Genomic DNA, 18870 nt, shown 5'->3' with positions numbered 1-18870 from the left:
TTTATGCTTATCAATAATATCTTGAATCTCGTAGATTCTTTAATCATCTACTCTACATCATATATATATATATATTCTGCAATTTCATCTTCTTTTATGTCTGTTCTCTTTGTTTCATTTCTCTTTTACCATATGTTTCAAAACTGCATGCAGATTTAATTTAACTCAAAATCATGCGTGGTACCAAATTAATGTTGTACATCATATATATATATATATTCTGCAATTTCATCTTCTTTTATGTCTGTTCTCTTTGTTTCATTTCTCTTTTACCATATGTTTCAAAACTGCATGCAGATTTAATTTAACTCAAAATCATGCGTGGTACCAAATTAATGTTGCAATCAAAAACTCTTTTTTGTGCCTCTCAAATTAATTAAAAATCATCGAGCTCGACCATAATTTCAAATTTTCGAGTCTGTATTTAATTTTCTTCCCAACGTCCATCAAATTTGGTTCGTCTCATGTTCTTGATGTGAAACAATTCTAATAAGATTATTAGCGTATTTTAGTGGGATTTCAGTTATAATTTCTTTCTATTTTTTATTAATACGGTATATTAAACAATTGAAATTTTATAAAAAAATTTATGAGAAGTCTCATGTTCAAATTTCGAGCATGTGCATGTGCTGAGTGCGCGAGAATTTAAAAAAAAAAAAAATAGAAATTTTACTCTTTTAGGGGTGGGGATGGAGGGGTGAGGGTAATAAGTTGGTAAAATTGAAAAGATGCTGTAAGAAAAAGTGGGTGATATCATGTCTCATTTTGATGGCTGGTGTGGGGGACTGATGTGCACAGTGTCCGTGAATCTGATGCCTTAGTTACACAAATCTTACCAGCTAACTCTTGTATTTTTCCTTTTTTCTATTTTCAATTAATATAATAGTGTAATAAAATATAATATTATCAAATTATATATTTGACTTTCTGAATCATAGAATTTGGTACATAATTAAATGCATCAATAAATTAAAAAAAAATCAAAATAAAACAAACAGATAAACATCGACTATATTTATCAGACATCAACTCGTAATTCTTTTGTTTTTTTGTTTCTCTAAGACTTCAGACTTATTATTTGAACGGGACTTCATTTATCTAAATTAATAATTATTAAGAATAATGGAAAATATGATATATTCAATTTTCAAGAAAATTGAATACTTTCTAATATTTTTATTTTTTTTAAGTAATATATCGATTCAATTAATATATGAATATAATTTAAAAATAATTATAAATTATAGGGTAAATTACAACGATCTTTTACGAGGTCTGACATAATTACGAATACTCTCTCGTTGTTTGAAAAATTATAAGTACCCCCAAATGTTTGATGAAATTATGTAATCTTGGATGGGGTATGGAATTATCAACTTTGTCCTTATTGTATTTTTTTTATTTTTTAAATAAATTAAAAACTTATAAAAAAAATCGAACGGGAGGAATGAAATTTTTTTAAGAATTATAAAAAAGTATCCACTTAGTCCATAAAAAAATATTTTTAAAAAATAAATAAAATTATAATTTTTAATTTATAAGGGCATTTTGGTGAGACCACTATAAAAAATGGATGGAAATCTTACGGATTGAGCTAATTGTTAGACGGCCGCTAAAATTAGAGGGATATTTATAATTTTTCAAACAACGAGAGAGTTTCGTAATTATGCCAAACTCGAAAATTGTCGTAATGTACCCTAAATTATAATAATTCACATAAAATGCGATGAATACACAAATGCTCGATGAGACTCGATTTATATATGGCTACTTAGCCTTAGCTTTAATCATTAGGATAAGACATTATTGATATATTATTATTACATCAATCTAATGATGGTGTTATGGACATTAGTTTAATTAATTTATTTCAAGAAATGAAATCCCACATAGATCTAATCCAAGAAAAACTGTACTAACATCCAAATAGTTGTCTGTTGGTTTGATTTAGTTTAAATCATGGGAAGCATCCCTAAAATGGCAAAACTTCCACCATTCCCCAAAGCAGTCAGACTCAAACCCCATTTCTTAAAGAAGAAAGTGCAGGTAAAAAGGCTGCAGCCACCTTCTCTTCTCCTTTAAAAATAGCTTCCTCTGCTCCTCAATCTCTTCCTCTCAGTGCTCACCTACACCACTTTCCATAAAAGCAAAGGGAAAAAAAAAAAAAGGAAGGGGGAAAAAACCCTCCTCCATTATCTTTGAACTCATCCAAGAATTCTGAGTCTTTACCAAGAACACAACTCAAATTAGGATCCAAGCTCTCAGTTTGCTTCAAGAACAAGACTTTTATGTGCCCAACTGCTTAAATAACAAGCAGTTTGAAGTTTCTTGTGACAAAGACTACTCCAAGAACTTCTTTTTTTCTTGGGGGGATAAAGTTGTAAGGGAATGTATGGTGATTCCCATGCATTATCCTCTGATTCCAGCCCTATATTTCCACCCAATCCCAAGCCTAAAGAAGAGTCATCTGTGTTGCCCAAGCAGGTTGTGTTCATGGAGTCTGATGCAAACACAAGTTTCAGTGATTACAGGCAGCATTTTGATGGCCCCCAAAATAATGGGCTTTTGAGGTATAGGTCTGCTCCCACTTCTTTGCTGGAAAATTTTGCCAATGGAGCTGAAAAGAGTGAGAGATTGGGTTCAAGATTTTGTTCTCATGAGGCAAATGATGTGAGTGTATTGGAGAATTATGATAGTAGATTTGTTGCTAGGAACTCTGATCTGCCACCTCAATATCCAAGACAAATTGGTGCTCAATTGGCCTTTGTTTCATTGGGGATGGATCATCAGGGGCAGGGTAAAATGGGTTCTGGTCTTATGAGACAAAACAGTTCACCACCTGGATTGTTCTCTCACTTCAATTCTCAAAATGGTAATTTTTTTTCCCAATTTGTTAGTAGTATTTATAGCCATTTATTTATTTTTTTGTTGTTGTTGTTGGGTAGTAAAATTTTCTTCCTTTTTGTTTATGTGTCTGAATTCTTGTTCATTTGGGCTATAATATGTAGTTCCTGAAGGTTTTATGTTTGAAAGTGGTTGTGGATATTGGGCAATTGAACCAAAAGGGTAGTTTGGTTTGTTCTTGGTTGTTGTCCCTTTGTTGCCTATTTGGTTTGAAGAAATTTATAGATGCTTTAATCTTTCTGTAATGACTGTGAAATGAACTATGGGATGGTAAAGGTCAATGCTGATATACTGTCAGCATTTTGCAGGCTATGCTAACATAAAGAACCACATGAATTTCTCGTCTGGGATGCCCTCTACGTTAGGAACGTTGTCACGAATCTCAGAGGTGGAGAATGAGAATGGTAGGGGAATTGGCTTGGATGGCGGAAAGGTCGGAAACAGCAGTGGTGACAATTTATATTTCAGTTCTGGATTCCCATTTGGTTCTTGGAACGATTCTTCGCCTTTTGCAGAGAACTTCACTAGCAGCATCAAAAGGGAGCTGGACAATGATCACAAGCTATTTGCTAATACTCAGGTAAACATGGATCTTGGTGGTGCCTAAATCTTCTATCCTTGTAGATTTAGATGTTTAACTCATGATGCATACATACATGTTAAAACAGAAAGACGAACGTGGAAACAGGCCTAATATATTGTCCCATCACTTAAGTCTATCTAAGACTTCAGCTGAAATGGCTGCTATGGAGAAGTTGCTGCAGCTTCAAGATACGGTCCCTTGCAAAATTCGTGCCAAGCGTGGCTGTGCAACTCATCCGCGAAGTATTGCCGAGAGGGTAAGATCTCAAAATTAATCTGTCAATAATTCCTTACTTTGTTCCTCAAAATTAATCTGGTTCCTAGGCTGGTGAGTTTTCCTGATGTAGATATGAATTCAAATTTGAGATTCTACTGGTGTGTCAATGCAATCTGGCTCTCATGTGTTGCATCTCGTATTGTACTTCACATATAAATCGTCATGCCTATAAAATCCATGTCACTTGTACTTTTAAGGAAAGACGATGTAAGAAGCAGAATGAAATGGAAATATGAGACAGTTTTTGTGGTACGGTGCAGGTTAGAAGGACTAGGATCAGTGAAAGAATGAGGAAACTGCAGGAGCTTGTTCCTAACATGGATAAGGTACAGACATATGTATATATATATGTATAGTCCTTTCTCCACAGAAAAATGATGTATACAAATGTTTTTTGCCATTTTGGGACTGTACTAAAAGATATTAAGGTTTAATGTTTTGAAATCCAGCAAACGAACACGGCAGACATGTTAGATTTGGCTGTCGACTACATAAAAAGCCTCCAGAAACAGTACAAGGTATTAATATATGAATCTCAATATTGATCACATCTTAGTATAAATTAAGCTGGAAATCAATAATATGCTGATATAATTGAATCTTTTTCTAATGATATGCAGACACTTAGCGATAATCGAGCAAATTGCAAGTGCTCGGCTGCACAGAAGGTAGTTTTGAATCAAACGCAGTAATGGACTAGTCTGGCAGGTCGTAGTCGAGAAAATTAACTGAGAAATGAAGCGGAAGAAATAGTCGACGTTCTAATGCCCTTCAAAGAGGACGGGGAGAAGAAGAAGAAGAAGATTTCAAAAAAAAAAAAAAAAAAAACCCAACTTGTGTTAATTTATGGGCTTTTTCATATTAATCAGTACAAGAAATTAGTTGCTTTAGTTCTATTTTAGAAGTTTCTACATATGTTCATTGGGGAAAGGTATATTTCAACTGTATAGGGTTGCATTTTCTCATTGCATGGATTGTCATCATCCCTTTTTTCTATTTAAATAAAATGTTTTATCTGGTTTAGGTACAAGAAATTGAATAAAATAGGGATTTATTTCATTTAAAGATATTTGTATTTTTGGGCCACCATAGAATTCATTTTATTGAACTTTTTGAAATTGGCCTACTAAGATGGTGATGTTTGGAATTTGTTAGTTATATTGTAATAGTGTATTAATTAATGTCTTGCCCACACCATGTCACACCTCCCAACATCCTAGATGACTTTTCTCAATGTTTGTCCCCTTATCCATCTCTATAGTTGTTTCATTTCATGCTAACTTATTCATCCACATTCTTACTAATTTACTACATATATAACACATTTCACATCAAACAATGTTAGGACATATATAAGAGAGTTCTTATTTGGGATGGATGGATCTTGAATTCTTGATGTTTAGAGAAGATCATGCTAGAAACAATTTAATTCTTTAGTAATTAGCAATCAAGTTAAAAATAAATAGAGCTTGAAAGCATTAAACATTGTAAATTATGCCACGTTAGGACAATATGTCCCATCGCTGACGTCGCATGATTCCACGTTAGATAGGTTTACATATCACAAAACTACGATAGCTCAATTAGAACTATCATGATTAGAGGTCTCCTCTAGTCTGAAGCTTTATAATTATCTGTATCTCTAATAATAAAACAATTGATATAGATTTTAAGAATATTTAAGAATAATTTGATCCGCTACAGCTACATTCAGTGCTCTGTACATCAAATACAACGAAAGAAATAGAATAATATGAGAAGTTGACTCAATGTTGTTCTCTAGAGGTGAGGGTAAATTACAAAGAGCTTTCCTAAAATTTGTTATAATTATAAATACTCATTCGTTATTTAAAAAATTATAAATACCCTTTTGAAAATTAGCGATCATCTAACAAATATCTCTTACAATAAATTGTCACAAAGAAGTATTTATTTAAAAAATATTTATAATTATGACAAATCACATCAAAATCCGCTATGATTTAGGGCAAAAAGTGAAGGAAATCGATAGGTAGGGGTTGGTGTATGTTAAGGGTGGGCATGAGCATGAATATTGATTGATTTGTTTGTGACATAAAGAGCTTAGTACAAGACAAGTTTGGCCCACTGCAATGAATTAGGTTGTTAGTTACAACACGGGCTTGCTCATCTCAACGCCTTCACGTGTTTCTACCCTAAAAAGATGACACCATCTGTAAGAAAATTATTTTTTTTTTCTTAAAAAAATTAAAAAATTGTGGACCTAAATTACGAGTAAAGACAAGGTTTAATAAATACCACACGACAGTTAATCTCGAGTCTCTTGTATTTTGTTTTTGATGAATTTATCTATCGAATGATAATATTATAATATTATTATTCGAGTATTTTATAGTAATAAAAGATTTATAATTATGCTCAATGGGATTGTTATTCTCGTCTTATTTTTCATAATTTTTTATTTAGAAGAAAAACAAATAATTATTTTATGTGACAAGCTTTAATATTTCAAAATGGCCCACGGAATTAAATTAAAATTAATATTTTTTGGGGGTAAAGTCAATTAAAAGGGACTCTTTGATGTGATATTATTAATTAAAATCGTTATTATTACATACTTTGATTTTTTTTCCCATTTATTTTTGTTATTTTTACAATTTATTTTTTCATTTTTTGTTTATTGTCGTTTTCTTGCCTATTTTCAGTTTGGTGGGATTTTAGGGTTAGTCTGGGCCCAATCCTCAAGACCCATTTACCTTCCCCAACCCAAGTCTGATATGGGTCGACAAGTTGGATCATCTTATGGGCCGACTCAAAACCCAATTGTGTTGTAATAAAATCATATCAGAAAGTGAACTGAAATTACTATTTAGTTAGTATTAATGTTGCGTCGAAAATATTTTCATGCAGACTTTGTTTTGAGTCTTTCAAAGGTATTAAAGATCCTAACTTTATTAAATTATTTTGGACCTTTTAAAATTAAATTTAACTGTCGGTAAATTATAACGAATTTTTCTAAAATTTGATATAATTTTAAATTCTTTTTAATTGATTGGAAAAATTATGTATACTTTTTGATTTTAAGTGTCGTATGATAACTGAATCAATCAATAAGTTCCCATTAGATTTTCATCAATTTCTTGTGGTGATTGACCGAAATGTCATTGTGCATTTTAAAAAAAATTATTTTTTTCTACATATTAGGTGGATTATGAAATTGTCAACTTTACTGTTACTATATTTTATTTATTTTTTTTAAAAAATTAAAAATTTATAAAAAATTTCTGACGAGGTGGATCAAAAAATTTAAAAATTATAAAAAAATTATCTAATTAATCCATAAAAAAATAAAAAATTTAAAAAATAAATAAAATTATAATTCTTAATCCACAAAAGTATTTTGATCAATTCACCATAAAAAAAATAGATGAAAACCTAATGGATTGGACTAAATGTTGGACGGTTGTTAGAATTAGAGGAGTATTGAAAAATTTTCAAATAACGAGGGGGTACTCGTAATTATGTCAAATCTCAGGGGAGGTTGTTGTAATTTACTTTTTTTTTTATATAATTTTTAAATTTTTTTCATCCACCTCATTCGATTTTTCATAATTATTATTTTAAAAAATAAAAAATATACAATAAGGAGAAAAATGACAATTCTAGAGTTTTATCCAAAAATTACATAATTGTATAAAACATTAACAAATATTGATAATTTCTTAAATAGATATTCGTAATTATACCTTAACGTTGGAATTATTTAAGACTTACTTTTACTCCACCAAGAAATTCTCTATCTTTGTCCTTGTGCCAAATTTTTTCCACTAAGTTTTGAATGTTTTAGAAATTACGTTTACAGAAATTTCTTATCTAAATTATTTTTTTTAAAATTTAAATTATATAGTAACTATAATATATTTATTATATTATCAATTATTCTCTCGTAATTCTATATAATTATATAATAAATATATTATAATTATTATATAATTAGTTTAACTTTGACTAGACTCAATTTGGACAAGAATTTCCTAATTCCGACTTTAATATTTTCAACACAATGATATTCTTCCAAATACACTTAATTATATCGGATAATTATACTGTGTTTTCATGATATTTGAAAAATTATATTTAACACCATTGATGTTTATTTTCGTCTAGCAAATACATTAATTCGTTAGTCAAAATTTATCGATTTTGTTGAGATTAGTAATAAAAATAAATAAAAATCTTTTCCTCAGATTTATTTTTATTAAATAAATCTTTTATCATCAAACTACTGTTATACGTTTTCACACGATAATGCATGTGAAGAGGTATATTTTCACCTTTATAAGGTTAGTTTGGTTAGAAAAAAATCTGTTTGACTTGCAATGAGTTTGTAGTAAGTTAATATGGATAAATATAAATTTTTTATTTATTTATTTTTGTTAATATAAGAAATCAACATATTCGATGAATTTTTTTACTAATAGAGGAATATTTTATTAGACGAAAATAAAATCTGTAATTTTTCAAACATGAGATTTATATATAATTATATCAAATTTTAAGAGAGAACGGTATATTTTTTTAACTGAAATAATATGATGAAAAAATTAAATAAAGGGTAATTCCTTTTCTTGGTTTTATTTTCGGTCTCGTGATCCTTTTCCCTTCACTATGCTGATTGCTGAGACTAAGCATGGCACAAACGTAATTTTCCACTCAAAAACCGTTAGTGGGTCCCGCACTTGCCGTTGCTGTTGCTTCCATTTTGTTTTCCAATATGGGGAAATCCATTACCACCTTTCACAAATTTTCAGATTGAGAATCTGATATGAACCCTAATTCCAATTCTAAACTGAATCTCTGATTCCCCAATTAATTTCTGCATGAAACCAATTGCAGGCAGCCCAGAATTTTCTTCATTTCCAGTTTTCTTGGTTTGGATGAAGTCTGCACATGATCCATGGAAAGGGGAGACAACAAGTGAGAAGGAAAAAAAGCACAAAATTCTTGGATGTTTCGATTAACATTTCATATTTCCATGATTTATGCTGAAAATTGGAGTATTGGAAGGATTTGATCAAAGGGGAGATAAAGTACGGCGTCTGGTTGAGAGGGCTTTTGACGATGTCTAATCTATATAGTGGGGATTTCAATCAGAAGATTGATTATGTGTTTAAGGTTGTTTTGATTGGAGATTCGGCGGTCGGGAAATCCCAATTGCTTGCTAGGTTTGCAAGGAACGAATTCAGTCTGGAGTCGAAGGCGACCATTGGGGTTGAGTTCCAGACGAAGACTCTTATCATTGATCAAAAGACTGTCAAGGCACAGATTTGGGATACTGCTGGTCAAGAAAGGTTTTGACCTGCCTTGTTTTTCTTGGGATAATTGAAGTGTTTAACTTTTCGAATTATGTTAGTTGCAGCTGTTGCATGTTGTTTTGTAGATAATGGATGAATATTTTAGCTGAATAAACAGTTAAATCATGAAGAAAGTGTGTTAATTAGGACGGAGTTGTTATTTATATTTGAAGGTTCCCAAAGCTGCAAACGGATAGAAGTAGACATAACCTGTGAATATGGTGTCATTTTGGAGAAGAGGCACATGTTCTTGATCAGGTGTTCTTTTACAGCATTCTCCCCTCTATACGTCTCGTGCTTTCCTCATTCTGACGCTCTTAAGGATTAATATCGAAGCCTAAGAGAAAAAGGGTTACTTTTACCTTGGGTCTTCTCAAGAATATCTCTTAAGAAGATGTGAAACAAATTACTTGTTATTAATAGAGACATAGCCGTCTAACATTGTTGAGCTGTTCGAAAGGAAAGTGGCTATCTCATTAATTTTTATGTTGTTGCTATTCTGTTTTACTGGTGGCAATCAACTTGATGCCCTCTGATTTCTGTTGTAATGACCTTCTACGTCAGAGAGATTTTATTAGTAATGAAATCTTTAGAGAGAATATCACCTTACCTTAATTTTTCATGGTAATTACCTTAAGCTCAATCTTTGCATTCGTGAGAACTCATGGTTCATTTTCAATATTTTTGCTATCCTAGGTATCGGGCTGTAACAAGTGCTTATTATCGAGGTGCAGTTGGTGCAATGTTGGTTTATGATATGTCAAAACGCCAATCTTTTGATCACATGGCCAGGTGGCTCGAGGAACTCAGAGGGCACGCCGATAAGAACATTGTTATAATGCTCATCGGGAACAAATGCGATTTAGGAACTCTTCGGGCCGTCCCAACAGAAGATGCCCAGGAATTTGCCGAAAGAGAAAATTTGTACTTTATGGAGACATCAGCGCTAGAGGCAACAAATGTTGAGAGCGCATTCCTGACTGTTCTAACGGAAATCTATCGGATCTTGAGCAAGAAGTCTCTGGCCAACAATGGTGGCTCAGACTATGGGAAATCGGGATCTCTCAAGGGTACTGCTATCATTGTTTCTAATCATGAGGATCCCAGAGCCAGTAAGGGAGGCTGCTGTAGGACCTCATGATCCTTGTTTTCTTCATGGTTCTTTAACTTTTTTCCCCCTCTCCGATCCTCCACATGGAACACCCACCCATTTTGTCCGACTAATCTTGTTTCTGTAAGCTGACTGATTGTAAAGATAGAGTTCTAGAAAGCAATTTGGATCAAGGAGATGTTTTGTCTTTTCTTTCCCCCCCTTTAAATAGTGTATGCAGATCTAGGTCAGTTTGCTTCTGAATAGAGTTAGAACTCCTTCTTGGGCTAATGCGAAGAAGCAACCACTAGCCATATTCATTGGCTTTCGTGAGCATGCAAAAGACTTCCCCTGGTTAGTGGTATTTAATGAAGAAGCATGCACAATTTGTCTATTTAATAAACAAGTAAGGAGGGGAGGTTGTAAAACATCTCTTTCATATTGTACTTGATATATCCGTATGTTGCTTTGGTTGTTAAGGTCATTTCCCTTATTTGTCCTATATCACAACTAAAAAAATTAACACTAAATAAAATTATCTATAATAACCAATCAATTTACCGGCGTGCGGATGTTATTGTATTTTAATAGTACATGTTGATTAGATATAGTTATCTGATATTGAAATTAGTATATGATTCTTCATAGTTATTGGATATAGATATTTGATATTAATGAATACAATCGATTTATTCCTAAAAAAATAATAATTCATTATTTTTACTTCAAAAAAGGACAACCATAAAAATACAACTGAGGTTGATCACTGGCAAAAGTTCACCCATACAAAGCAGATGCAGGTCTTTGACAGAGCGTTTATAAATAGGATTTCATGTGGTAAGAAATACTGAGAATCTTTCGATTCTTTCTCTTATTAACGTCTAACTTTGTAATGAAAATTATATTGCTGGAACCGGATTGAGTCTGACCACTGGGGAACAAACCAGAGGCTGAGCCTTTGCTAGGGTTATTCCAGGCCCTTCTTCCATATCCACAGTGCCATTCCCCCCCTCAACCTTCCACTCAAAGCACTGAATCATGGCAGCTAACGCTGTCTGAACAACAAGCAATGTCAATGAAGTTCCAGGACAGCCTCTTCGACCAGTCCCAAATGGCAGGAAATGATAATTTTGTCCCCTAACATCCAACTGCCCTTTTGCACTCCCGTCCTCCTGAAGAAACCTTTCTGGCTTAAACTCGAGCGCGTCTTCCCAGTACTTAGGATCCCTCCCCACGGCCCAAATGCTTACAAACAGTCGAGTCTTGCCCGGGATATGGTAGCCGGAAATGGTGGAGTCTTCAGTCGACTCCCTTGGAATAAGTGGAGCTGGGGGATGAAGCCTTAGTGTTTCTTTGACAATGGCATGAAGGTATGGGAGGCGGGGGAGGTCTGATTCTTGGACGATTCTGTCTTTTCCCACGACAGAATCAATCTCTTGGACGTTTGGATGGTTTATCAGCTCTGCTAATCCCCACTCCAGTGAGAGTGCTGATGTATCAGTTCCACCTATAAACAGGTCCTGCAGTATGTACAGTTTTCGGTCACAATAAGTAGTTATCCGAAACAAAAGGAAGAAAAGACACAAAGACAGGTTAATTACCACGATAAAAGCCTTGATATTCTCTCTTGTTAGTTTCTTCTCTGAGCTTTCATCCTCAGCAATATCAAGTAAAATGTGAAGCAGATCTTTTGCAACTTCCCCTTCCTTATTTCTCTGCTTCAAATTCCTTCTTTCTTTTTGATGTTCATCTATGATCTTCTCTATCATTACATCAAGCCTGTGGTGGAGCACTTTCAACCGCTTTTTGATTCCCTGCAAATCCAAATTCTTGCAGAACCAAATGTAGTCTGATAAATTAAATTTCCCTGTAAGCTCATTGATTTCCAGGACAAGTCTCCTGACTTCCACAGCTTCCTTTTCATCTTCAGAACACCTTTGACTCATCACCATTCTTGATATCAAATTGTTTGCCATTCTAGTGAACTCACTTCCCATATTAACGGACTCGCCAGCTTTTGCCTTTTCTAACAAAAACTCAATCAGGTACTTCATCTCATCGCGCCTGATGGGCTGCTGCATGTCCAGCGTTTGTCCGCCAAGAAGCTGAGACACGCACAGTTTCTTCATGAACCTCCAGTAATCTCCGTAAGGTGCAAATGTGAAGTCCTGACTGCCATAAGTTACATAGTCGGACACAACTGTTTTAGGTCTACCTAAGAAAGAAACTTCGTGTGTTTTAAGGATTTCTTTACAAATCTCAGGCGATGAAGCAACCACGCAAGGAACCGAACCAAGGTATACGTGAATCAAGGGTCCATATCGCGATGAGATCTTAGCAAAAGCTTGGTGAGCTATTGGGCCAAGAAGATGAAGATGACCGATAATCGGCAAGGCTAGAGGGCTTGGAGGAAGGCGTGGAAAAGATCGTTTCTTTAAAAATGCTCGGAGTAGAACAACGGAAATAAGGGAAATGAGCAAGAAAATCATATATTCTTGGACCTCAGCCATGGATCACAAGTGTTGTTGGATGATGAGGAAGGGAGTGTAAGATGCTTATATATATATGATCAACAAGATATCGATAGTCTTGAATTATCCAATAAACAAAGAGGAGATGTCCAAGTGTTCAAAGACTACTGGACTTGGAGCAGTGCTAGCACTTTCATAGTAATTTCAGATGTAATAATACTGTAGGTAATAGACTTTTCAAGAATAGCTGCTGCATGTGATTTAATTGTTCTTCAAACATGCATGCATTGCACCCCACAAAATTATACTTCAATACTAAAATAAGTAGCGTAGTTAATATGCCATTGAAGTTTATAAACTTCGAGACGTGTACATTCCCCCATTGGACTGGGATCTGATTTGAACAGATTGTCTGCTATCTCGTGGCTGACGGACGAGAAGGTCTCAATAAACATCAACTTCTTCTTTGATATGCAATAAACAATACAGCCGTCAACGCCGTTATTGATATGTTTACTCTATTTTCTTCTGCCCAATTAATTAGCTTACAATGGAATTTTATTTTATTTTTTTAAATAAAAGTATTGAATTATTATTTATTGAATAAATTGATCGTAGTTATCAATATCAAATATTTATATCTAACTAGAATCGACAACCATAACAATTATATACTAGTCATCAATATCAAAAAATTATATCTAATCAATAATACCTACTATTAAAGTAGAATAACATTCTGTATGTTGGCGGAATTCGAATCCATAATTTTAAAAATCATGAATTCTCAACTTTACTAATACAACTCTCCGTGTCCACAACTTACAGAGAAAATGAATACTATAATTTGTTTGATAGATAGCGGTCATGTAGTTAAAAATATATAGTGGTGTTTGCACATCCACGTTCTTGAATTCTTGGTCAGGTTCAGTTACTTTCGTTCACCAACTTAGTCAACAAAATCGACCGATTACCACATCAGGGAATGACCCCTTTATTGGGATAATTATTTTTTTATTATAAAAAATTATATAAAAATATAATCTATATAAAATATGTAATATTTTTATGTGGAGTCATAGATATGATTCATGCCTCGACTAAAATAGCAATTTGTTTTTAAAAAACTCAAGTCGTGGATATTTTTTCGTTTTGTTTTATTTTTTTATAAACTAATTACATTCAATTAATTTTTAATAACATAATAAAATTGAAAAAAATCATAATATTAAAATTATATTAATTTAAAAAATATAGTAAATTATACAAATATAATAGTGTCTATTTTTTTTATACAATTCTAAAAAAATACAATTAATTTATAAAAATAGCATAGTATACAATTTTTTTATACAAATGTAAAAAAACCAATTATTGTTGAGAATCCCGTACCGACACATTTCATTGTATAGAAGAATCTCTTTATTGAGTTTGTTACCTTTCACGCATTTGCGGTCAATTCATCTCTTTGTGAATATGTGATGTTTGGTTCTATCAGGACATGTAGAGATATGAATAGTAGTGTTGTGGACAAACTCAAATTTCGAGACATCCAAATAATTTTCAAAAAACACAAGTTCCAATGACTTAAAATATGTAGTTCTGTAAGCCATTAAATCATAATAATCCTTTATCATTGATGCACCATTAATCAAGTATACAACGTATACTTTTTTAGCGTGACTGCAATGGATGCTGCATTGAGTCACTTGCTGCATGAACATTCTTGGTTCGCAATTTTGACAATATGGATATTGAGTCAATGTCCATTCTGACGTTTTGTAACAATCGAGGCGCACTGTTGAAACTGATGGTATTTTGTGACCGTATACTCAACAGAATTTTGTTGTCGACGTGTGAATACCTTGTATCATCATTTAAGATTTCTTTGTGGGATGAAAGTTTTTTATTTATTTTTATGTTTGATGATAATATTCTATATTTATAATTTAACTGAATTTAGTTATTTTATTTTTATTGTACTTATTTTATTTTGTTGTTCATAATAATTATTTTACTCCTTATCTTTTTTGGTTTAAATTGATGAAATAATATTAAAATATTAAAATTATTTTAAATTACTTTTTCTTTCTATAGTCCATCTTTCTTCCTCCCCTTTTAGTTGTCTTTTTGACAAATCATTAACAGAAGGTTTTATTTTTATTTTATTTTTTTATAAGTAAGACATTTTAGATTATGTACTTTAATGTAATTTTTTAGGAAGATGTTAATTATATAAGCAAACGATACATTTAACTAATTCTTTACCTTTATATTATATAGGGTTGGATATATGTAAAACACGACTATTTATGTTTTACCCATTAAGAATATAAATTTTATTTTGTATAAAAAATTCAATCATAGCACCATATATTATTAAAAAAATTATTTAATTCCAATATTATATATATATATATATAATCGTGAATATCACGAACTCTATGCTAATTTAATTATTATTAGCCAATGCACTCCAAGTAACATTACTTAAAATGATTACCCTACATACATTTCATAAATAATTCTCCATGTTCATACTTTTCTTTCATATATGTTTGGAGAGAGAATGAATAAATAAAAACAAATATGTTTTTGGTCCTACATTTTTTTTTAACACGAATGAAACCATCATATTTCACATATCAATTGGAGCAATTTGGCACTTACAATCTTATTCAAAAGGAGAGTAAAGTGCTGGTTGATTACCATAATTAGACATGACATCAGGGAAGAGGCTACAAGTCCTACAATTACTATTATGGCATTTTGATATTTTATTTTTTATTTTTTTAGGGTTGTAGTTCGTTAATTTTTGCAAAATTTGCAGGAGTGAATCATATACTCTTCGTGATTTTGTAGCTTTTTGACTTTCCACAATTTTGGTTCTTCAAGTGCTGAATTTTTCGAAATTTGTGGAAATAAATCACGTATCACATTATTCTTTTTTAAAATTTTCATCTATGTTGGCAAAAGTGAACTAATAAGAACAAACGCCCCAATTTAAATGAACCACGTGAGGTGCATATAATTTATTCCGACAACTTGTACAAAATCCATTGTCCTTAATGAGGAAAATTATAGTACTAAACATATATATATATATATATATATATATATATGATGGGGAAAACCCTAATTTACCAAAAATACCCTTAATGAGGGACAATTTCGTCATTTACCACCACAAGACCCGCGCCTTACCAAATGGGCCAAACAAAACGCGTCCTTGGGACCAAAGACCCGACTCAACATAGGCCGTCCGATCAGAGACGCTAAAGCTCAGATAGTGACACGTGGACCAAACCATCATACACACCTGGAGCTATAGAAACCCTGATACATCAGTATCTGAGGTAACTATTATCTACTACTTTCGACCTACACCTTAGATCGCACATTTTTACCTCGATTAACTCTAACTTGAGCGTCTAAGGATCGTTGTCGAGGACGCACCCGACGAGCCTCACGTTCGTGTCTTATCCTCAGGATCCAATTACTTGATCTTGGAAGGGTACGTGACCGCATTTGCTCCACCAGTCGAGGTAGCATATTTCGAGCAAGATCAATATAAATATTTAAGCCAATAATTAAACCAAAAAGTCAATTACACTGTATCATATACTATGAGAGTTCTTGATCATAATGTGTATATATATATATATATATATATATATATAAGAATCTCGCATTCCCTTGTTCATGATTAAGAGTTTGAGCCATGGCTGAAATCCAAGAATACATTATTTTCTTGCTCATTTGGCTTAATTCCCACCATCCTGCTCCGAGCATTTGTCCAAAAACGGTCTTCTCCACGCCTTCCTCCCAGCCCTCTAGCCTTGCCGATTATTGGCCATCTTCATCTTCTTAGCTCAATACCTCACCAAGCTTTCTTCAAAATTTCATCGCGCTATGGACCCTTGATTCACTTATACCTTGGTTCTGTTCCTTGCGTAGTTGCTTCATCGCCTGAGATGTGCAAAGAATTCCTAAAGACACACGAAATTTCTTTCTTAAATCGACCCAAAACAGTTGTGTCCGACTATGTAACGTATGGCAGTCAGGACTTGTCATTTGCACCTTATGGAGATCAGTGGAAGTTCGTGAAGAAACTGTGTATTTCTCGGCTTCTTGGCTTACAGACACTTGACTTGCTGCAGCCCATCAGGCGCCAAGAAATAAACTACCTAATTGAGCTTTTGTCAATGAAGGCGAAAGCTAGCGAATCGGTTGCTATTGGAAGTGAGCTTATTAGATTGTCGAACAATGTAATATCAAGAATGGTGCTGAGCCGACGGTTGTCCGGAGATGAAAATGAGGCTGCGGAAATGAAGGAACTGGTCCGAGAAATCACTGCTCTTACAGGGAAGTTTAATTTGTCGGACTTCATTTGGTTCTGCAAGAATTTGGATGTGCAGGGAATTGGAAAGAGGTTGAAAGCGGTTATGGGAAGGTTTGATAAAATGTTGGAGAAGATCATAGAGGAACATCAAAGTGAAAGAAGGAAATTCAATCAGAGAAGTAAGGAGGGCGAAATTGCAAAAGATCTGCTTCACATTTTACTTGATATAGCTGAAGATGAAAGCTCAGAGATGCAACTAACAAGAGAGAACCTCAAGGGTTTTATCATGGTAATAAACCTGCTATTTATTTATGTATATATGTCTTTATTACAATGTACAAGAAGTAACATGCATTGTTCATATATATTGCATGCAGGACCTGTTTGTAGGTGGAACTGATACATCAGCAATCACAATAGAGTGGACATTAGCAGAGCTGATAAATCATCCTAAAATCTTGCAAAAAGCAGTTCAAGAAATCGATTCTGTTGTCAGGAAGAATAGAGTTGTCGAAGAATCAGACATCACCAACCTCCCGTACCTTCAAGCTATTGTAAAAGAATCACTCAGGATTCACCCATCAGGGCCAATAATTTTGAGGGAGTCAACTGAAGACTGCACCATTTCCGGGTACCATATTCCGGCCAAGACTCAACTATTCGTCAACATTTGGGCTGTCGGGAGGGATCCTAACCACTGGGAAAACCCGCTGGAGTTTAGGCCAGAAAGGTTTCTTGCCGAGGATGGGAGTTCCAGAAAGAGTTTGTTCATTGTTGAGGGTTTCTCGTACATATCGGCAAGAGTCTGTAGGACTTCCTTCGTGCTCTTCGCTCCCTTCACATGATAGGCGACATTCCGAGAGAGCGACAAGATTATTGCGCTCATCGCCTTTCGATCGAGCACCTTCCATTCTTCATCACTCATATTCTCGGACTTCTCTGCAAGTGGTTCGTACAGGTCCTTCCCGTATAGGTAGGCCTCCATCTGCATACGCCAAAACCCAAAGTCGGAACCATTAAACCGTTCGACTGGAAACTGTCCCTCCATCTTAACTCCTTGAACCAGGTTCTGATACCAGTTGTTAGGAAATGGATCGGGTTAAGATGGACAACAGCTGGAATATGAAGGCGATAAAAAACACACGAATTTGTTAACTCAGTTCGGATATAAATCCTACGTCTGGGGGCGATACCAAACCAGGAGAAAACACTCAAAGAGGAGGAAAGTTGAGGAGTACAACACACACACTAGTATGTAAGTCTTCACCACACGTGAAAGACAACACTCACTCTCGTCTCAACTCTTTCTTTTATCTCTCGATTATACAGAGAACTTATATGTTTTTATCTCTACTCTACTCTACAAAACAATGCTAATAAGAGTAGTATTTATCGCCATGACTTATCATTTTCCAACTCAATTTGGGATTTCTAAGTTGAATCGGGTTATCCTTCTCCAACTCAACTTGGGATTTCTAAGTTGAATCGGGTTATCCTTCTCCAACTCAACTTGGGATTTCTTTAGTTGGATCGGGTCATCCTTGACTTCTTCAAATCAATCTTCACAACTTAAAAAAGCTGCCCCGGAAATTCATTGGCATTGCTTGTTGTTCAGACAGCCTTAGCTTCCATGATTCAGTGCTTTGATTGGAAGGTTGAGGGCATTGTGGACATGGAGGAGGCGCCGAGCATGACCCTGCCGAGGGCTAATCCTCTCATATGTTTCCCAGTGCCCAGGCTCAATCCCATTCCATCACTGTAATCTACATTACAGACCTGGTGGAAGTCTAAGAGAGGAAGAAACATCTCTACTTGTTTTAATGATGATGAATAAACATTCTGTCCCGATTCTTGAACGACGTCTGTATGTG

The 18870-nt window shown here is 33.9% G+C and overlaps 3 protein-coding genes and 1 pseudogene across 3 annotated transcripts; 3 read left to right on the top strand and 1 right to left on the bottom strand.

The window, feature by feature from the left end:
• On the top strand, window positions 1962-4591 carry LOC105159711 (transcription factor bHLH130-like). Its single transcript, XM_011076881.2, has 6 exons — window positions 1962-2872; window positions 3213-3484; window positions 3573-3743; window positions 4024-4089; window positions 4213-4281; window positions 4384-4591. Exons 1-6 carry the CDS (start codon window positions 2389-2391, stop codon window positions 4453-4455), a joined length of 1134 nt encoding a protein of 377 aa, XP_011075183.1. The 5' UTR covers window positions 1962-2388; the 3' UTR covers window positions 4456-4591.
• LOC105159710 (ras-related protein RABA4d-like) lies at window positions 8549-10311 on the top strand. The gene is made up of 2 exons (XM_011076880.2): window positions 8549-9093; window positions 9793-10311. Exons 1-2 carry the CDS (start codon window positions 8864-8866, stop codon window positions 10235-10237), a joined length of 675 nt encoding a protein of 224 aa, XP_011075182.1. The 5' UTR covers window positions 8549-8863; the 3' UTR covers window positions 10238-10311.
• LOC105159709 (cytochrome P450 93A3-like) lies at window positions 10875-12730 on the bottom strand. The gene is made up of 2 exons (XM_011076879.2): window positions 11788-12730; window positions 10875-11706 (listed from the first exon to the last, which is right to left on the bottom strand). The coding sequence occupies exons 1-2, from the start codon at window positions 12694-12696 to the stop codon at window positions 11086-11088; spliced, it is 1530 nt and encodes a 509-aa protein (XP_011075181.1). The 5' UTR covers window positions 12697-12730; the 3' UTR covers window positions 10875-11085.
• On the top strand, window positions 16379-18870 carry LOC105159782 (annotated as a pseudogene).

Source organism: Sesamum indicum, linkage group LG4 (assembly GCF_000512975.1).
Source record: "Sesamum indicum cultivar Zhongzhi No. 13 linkage group LG4, S_indicum_v1.0, whole genome shotgun sequence".
In the NCBI taxonomy this organism is placed as follows: domain Eukaryota; kingdom Viridiplantae; phylum Streptophyta; class Magnoliopsida; order Lamiales; family Pedaliaceae; genus Sesamum; species Sesamum indicum.
This window is presented reverse-complemented; position numbering and strand designations above follow the sequence as displayed.

What these genes read in the sequence shown, in the direction of transcription:
- LOC105159711 (XM_011076881.2), top strand. Translation starts at nt 2,389, where the DNA reads ATGTATGGTGATTCCCATGCATTATCCTCTGATTCCAGCCCTATATTT. An exon ending in AGCTATTTGCTAATACTCAG is followed by an intron (nt 3,485 to 3,572) that starts GTAAACATGGAT and finishes ATGTTAAAACAG; the next exon opens with AAAGACGAACGTGGAAACAG. An exon ending in CGCGAAGTATTGCCGAGAGG is followed by an intron (nt 3,744 to 4,023) that starts GTAAGATCTCAA and finishes GGTACGGTGCAG; the next exon opens with GTTAGAAGGACTAGGATCAG.
- LOC105159709 (XM_011076879.2), bottom strand. Translation starts at nt 12,696, where the DNA reads ATGGCTGAGGTCCAAGAATATATGATTTTCTTGCTCATTTCCCTTATT. An exon ending in ATATCAAGGCTTTTATCGTG is followed by an intron (nt 11,707 to 11,787) that starts GTAATTAACCTG and finishes TACATACTGCAG; the next exon opens with GACCTGTTTATAGGTGGAAC.
- LOC105159710 (XM_011076880.2), top strand. Translation starts at nt 8,864, where the DNA reads ATGTCTAATCTATATAGTGGGGATTTCAATCAGAAGATTGATTATGTG. An exon ending in GATACTGCTGGTCAAGAAAG is followed by an intron (nt 9,094 to 9,792) that starts GTTTTGACCTGC and finishes TTGCTATCCTAG; the next exon opens with GTATCGGGCTGTAACAAGTG.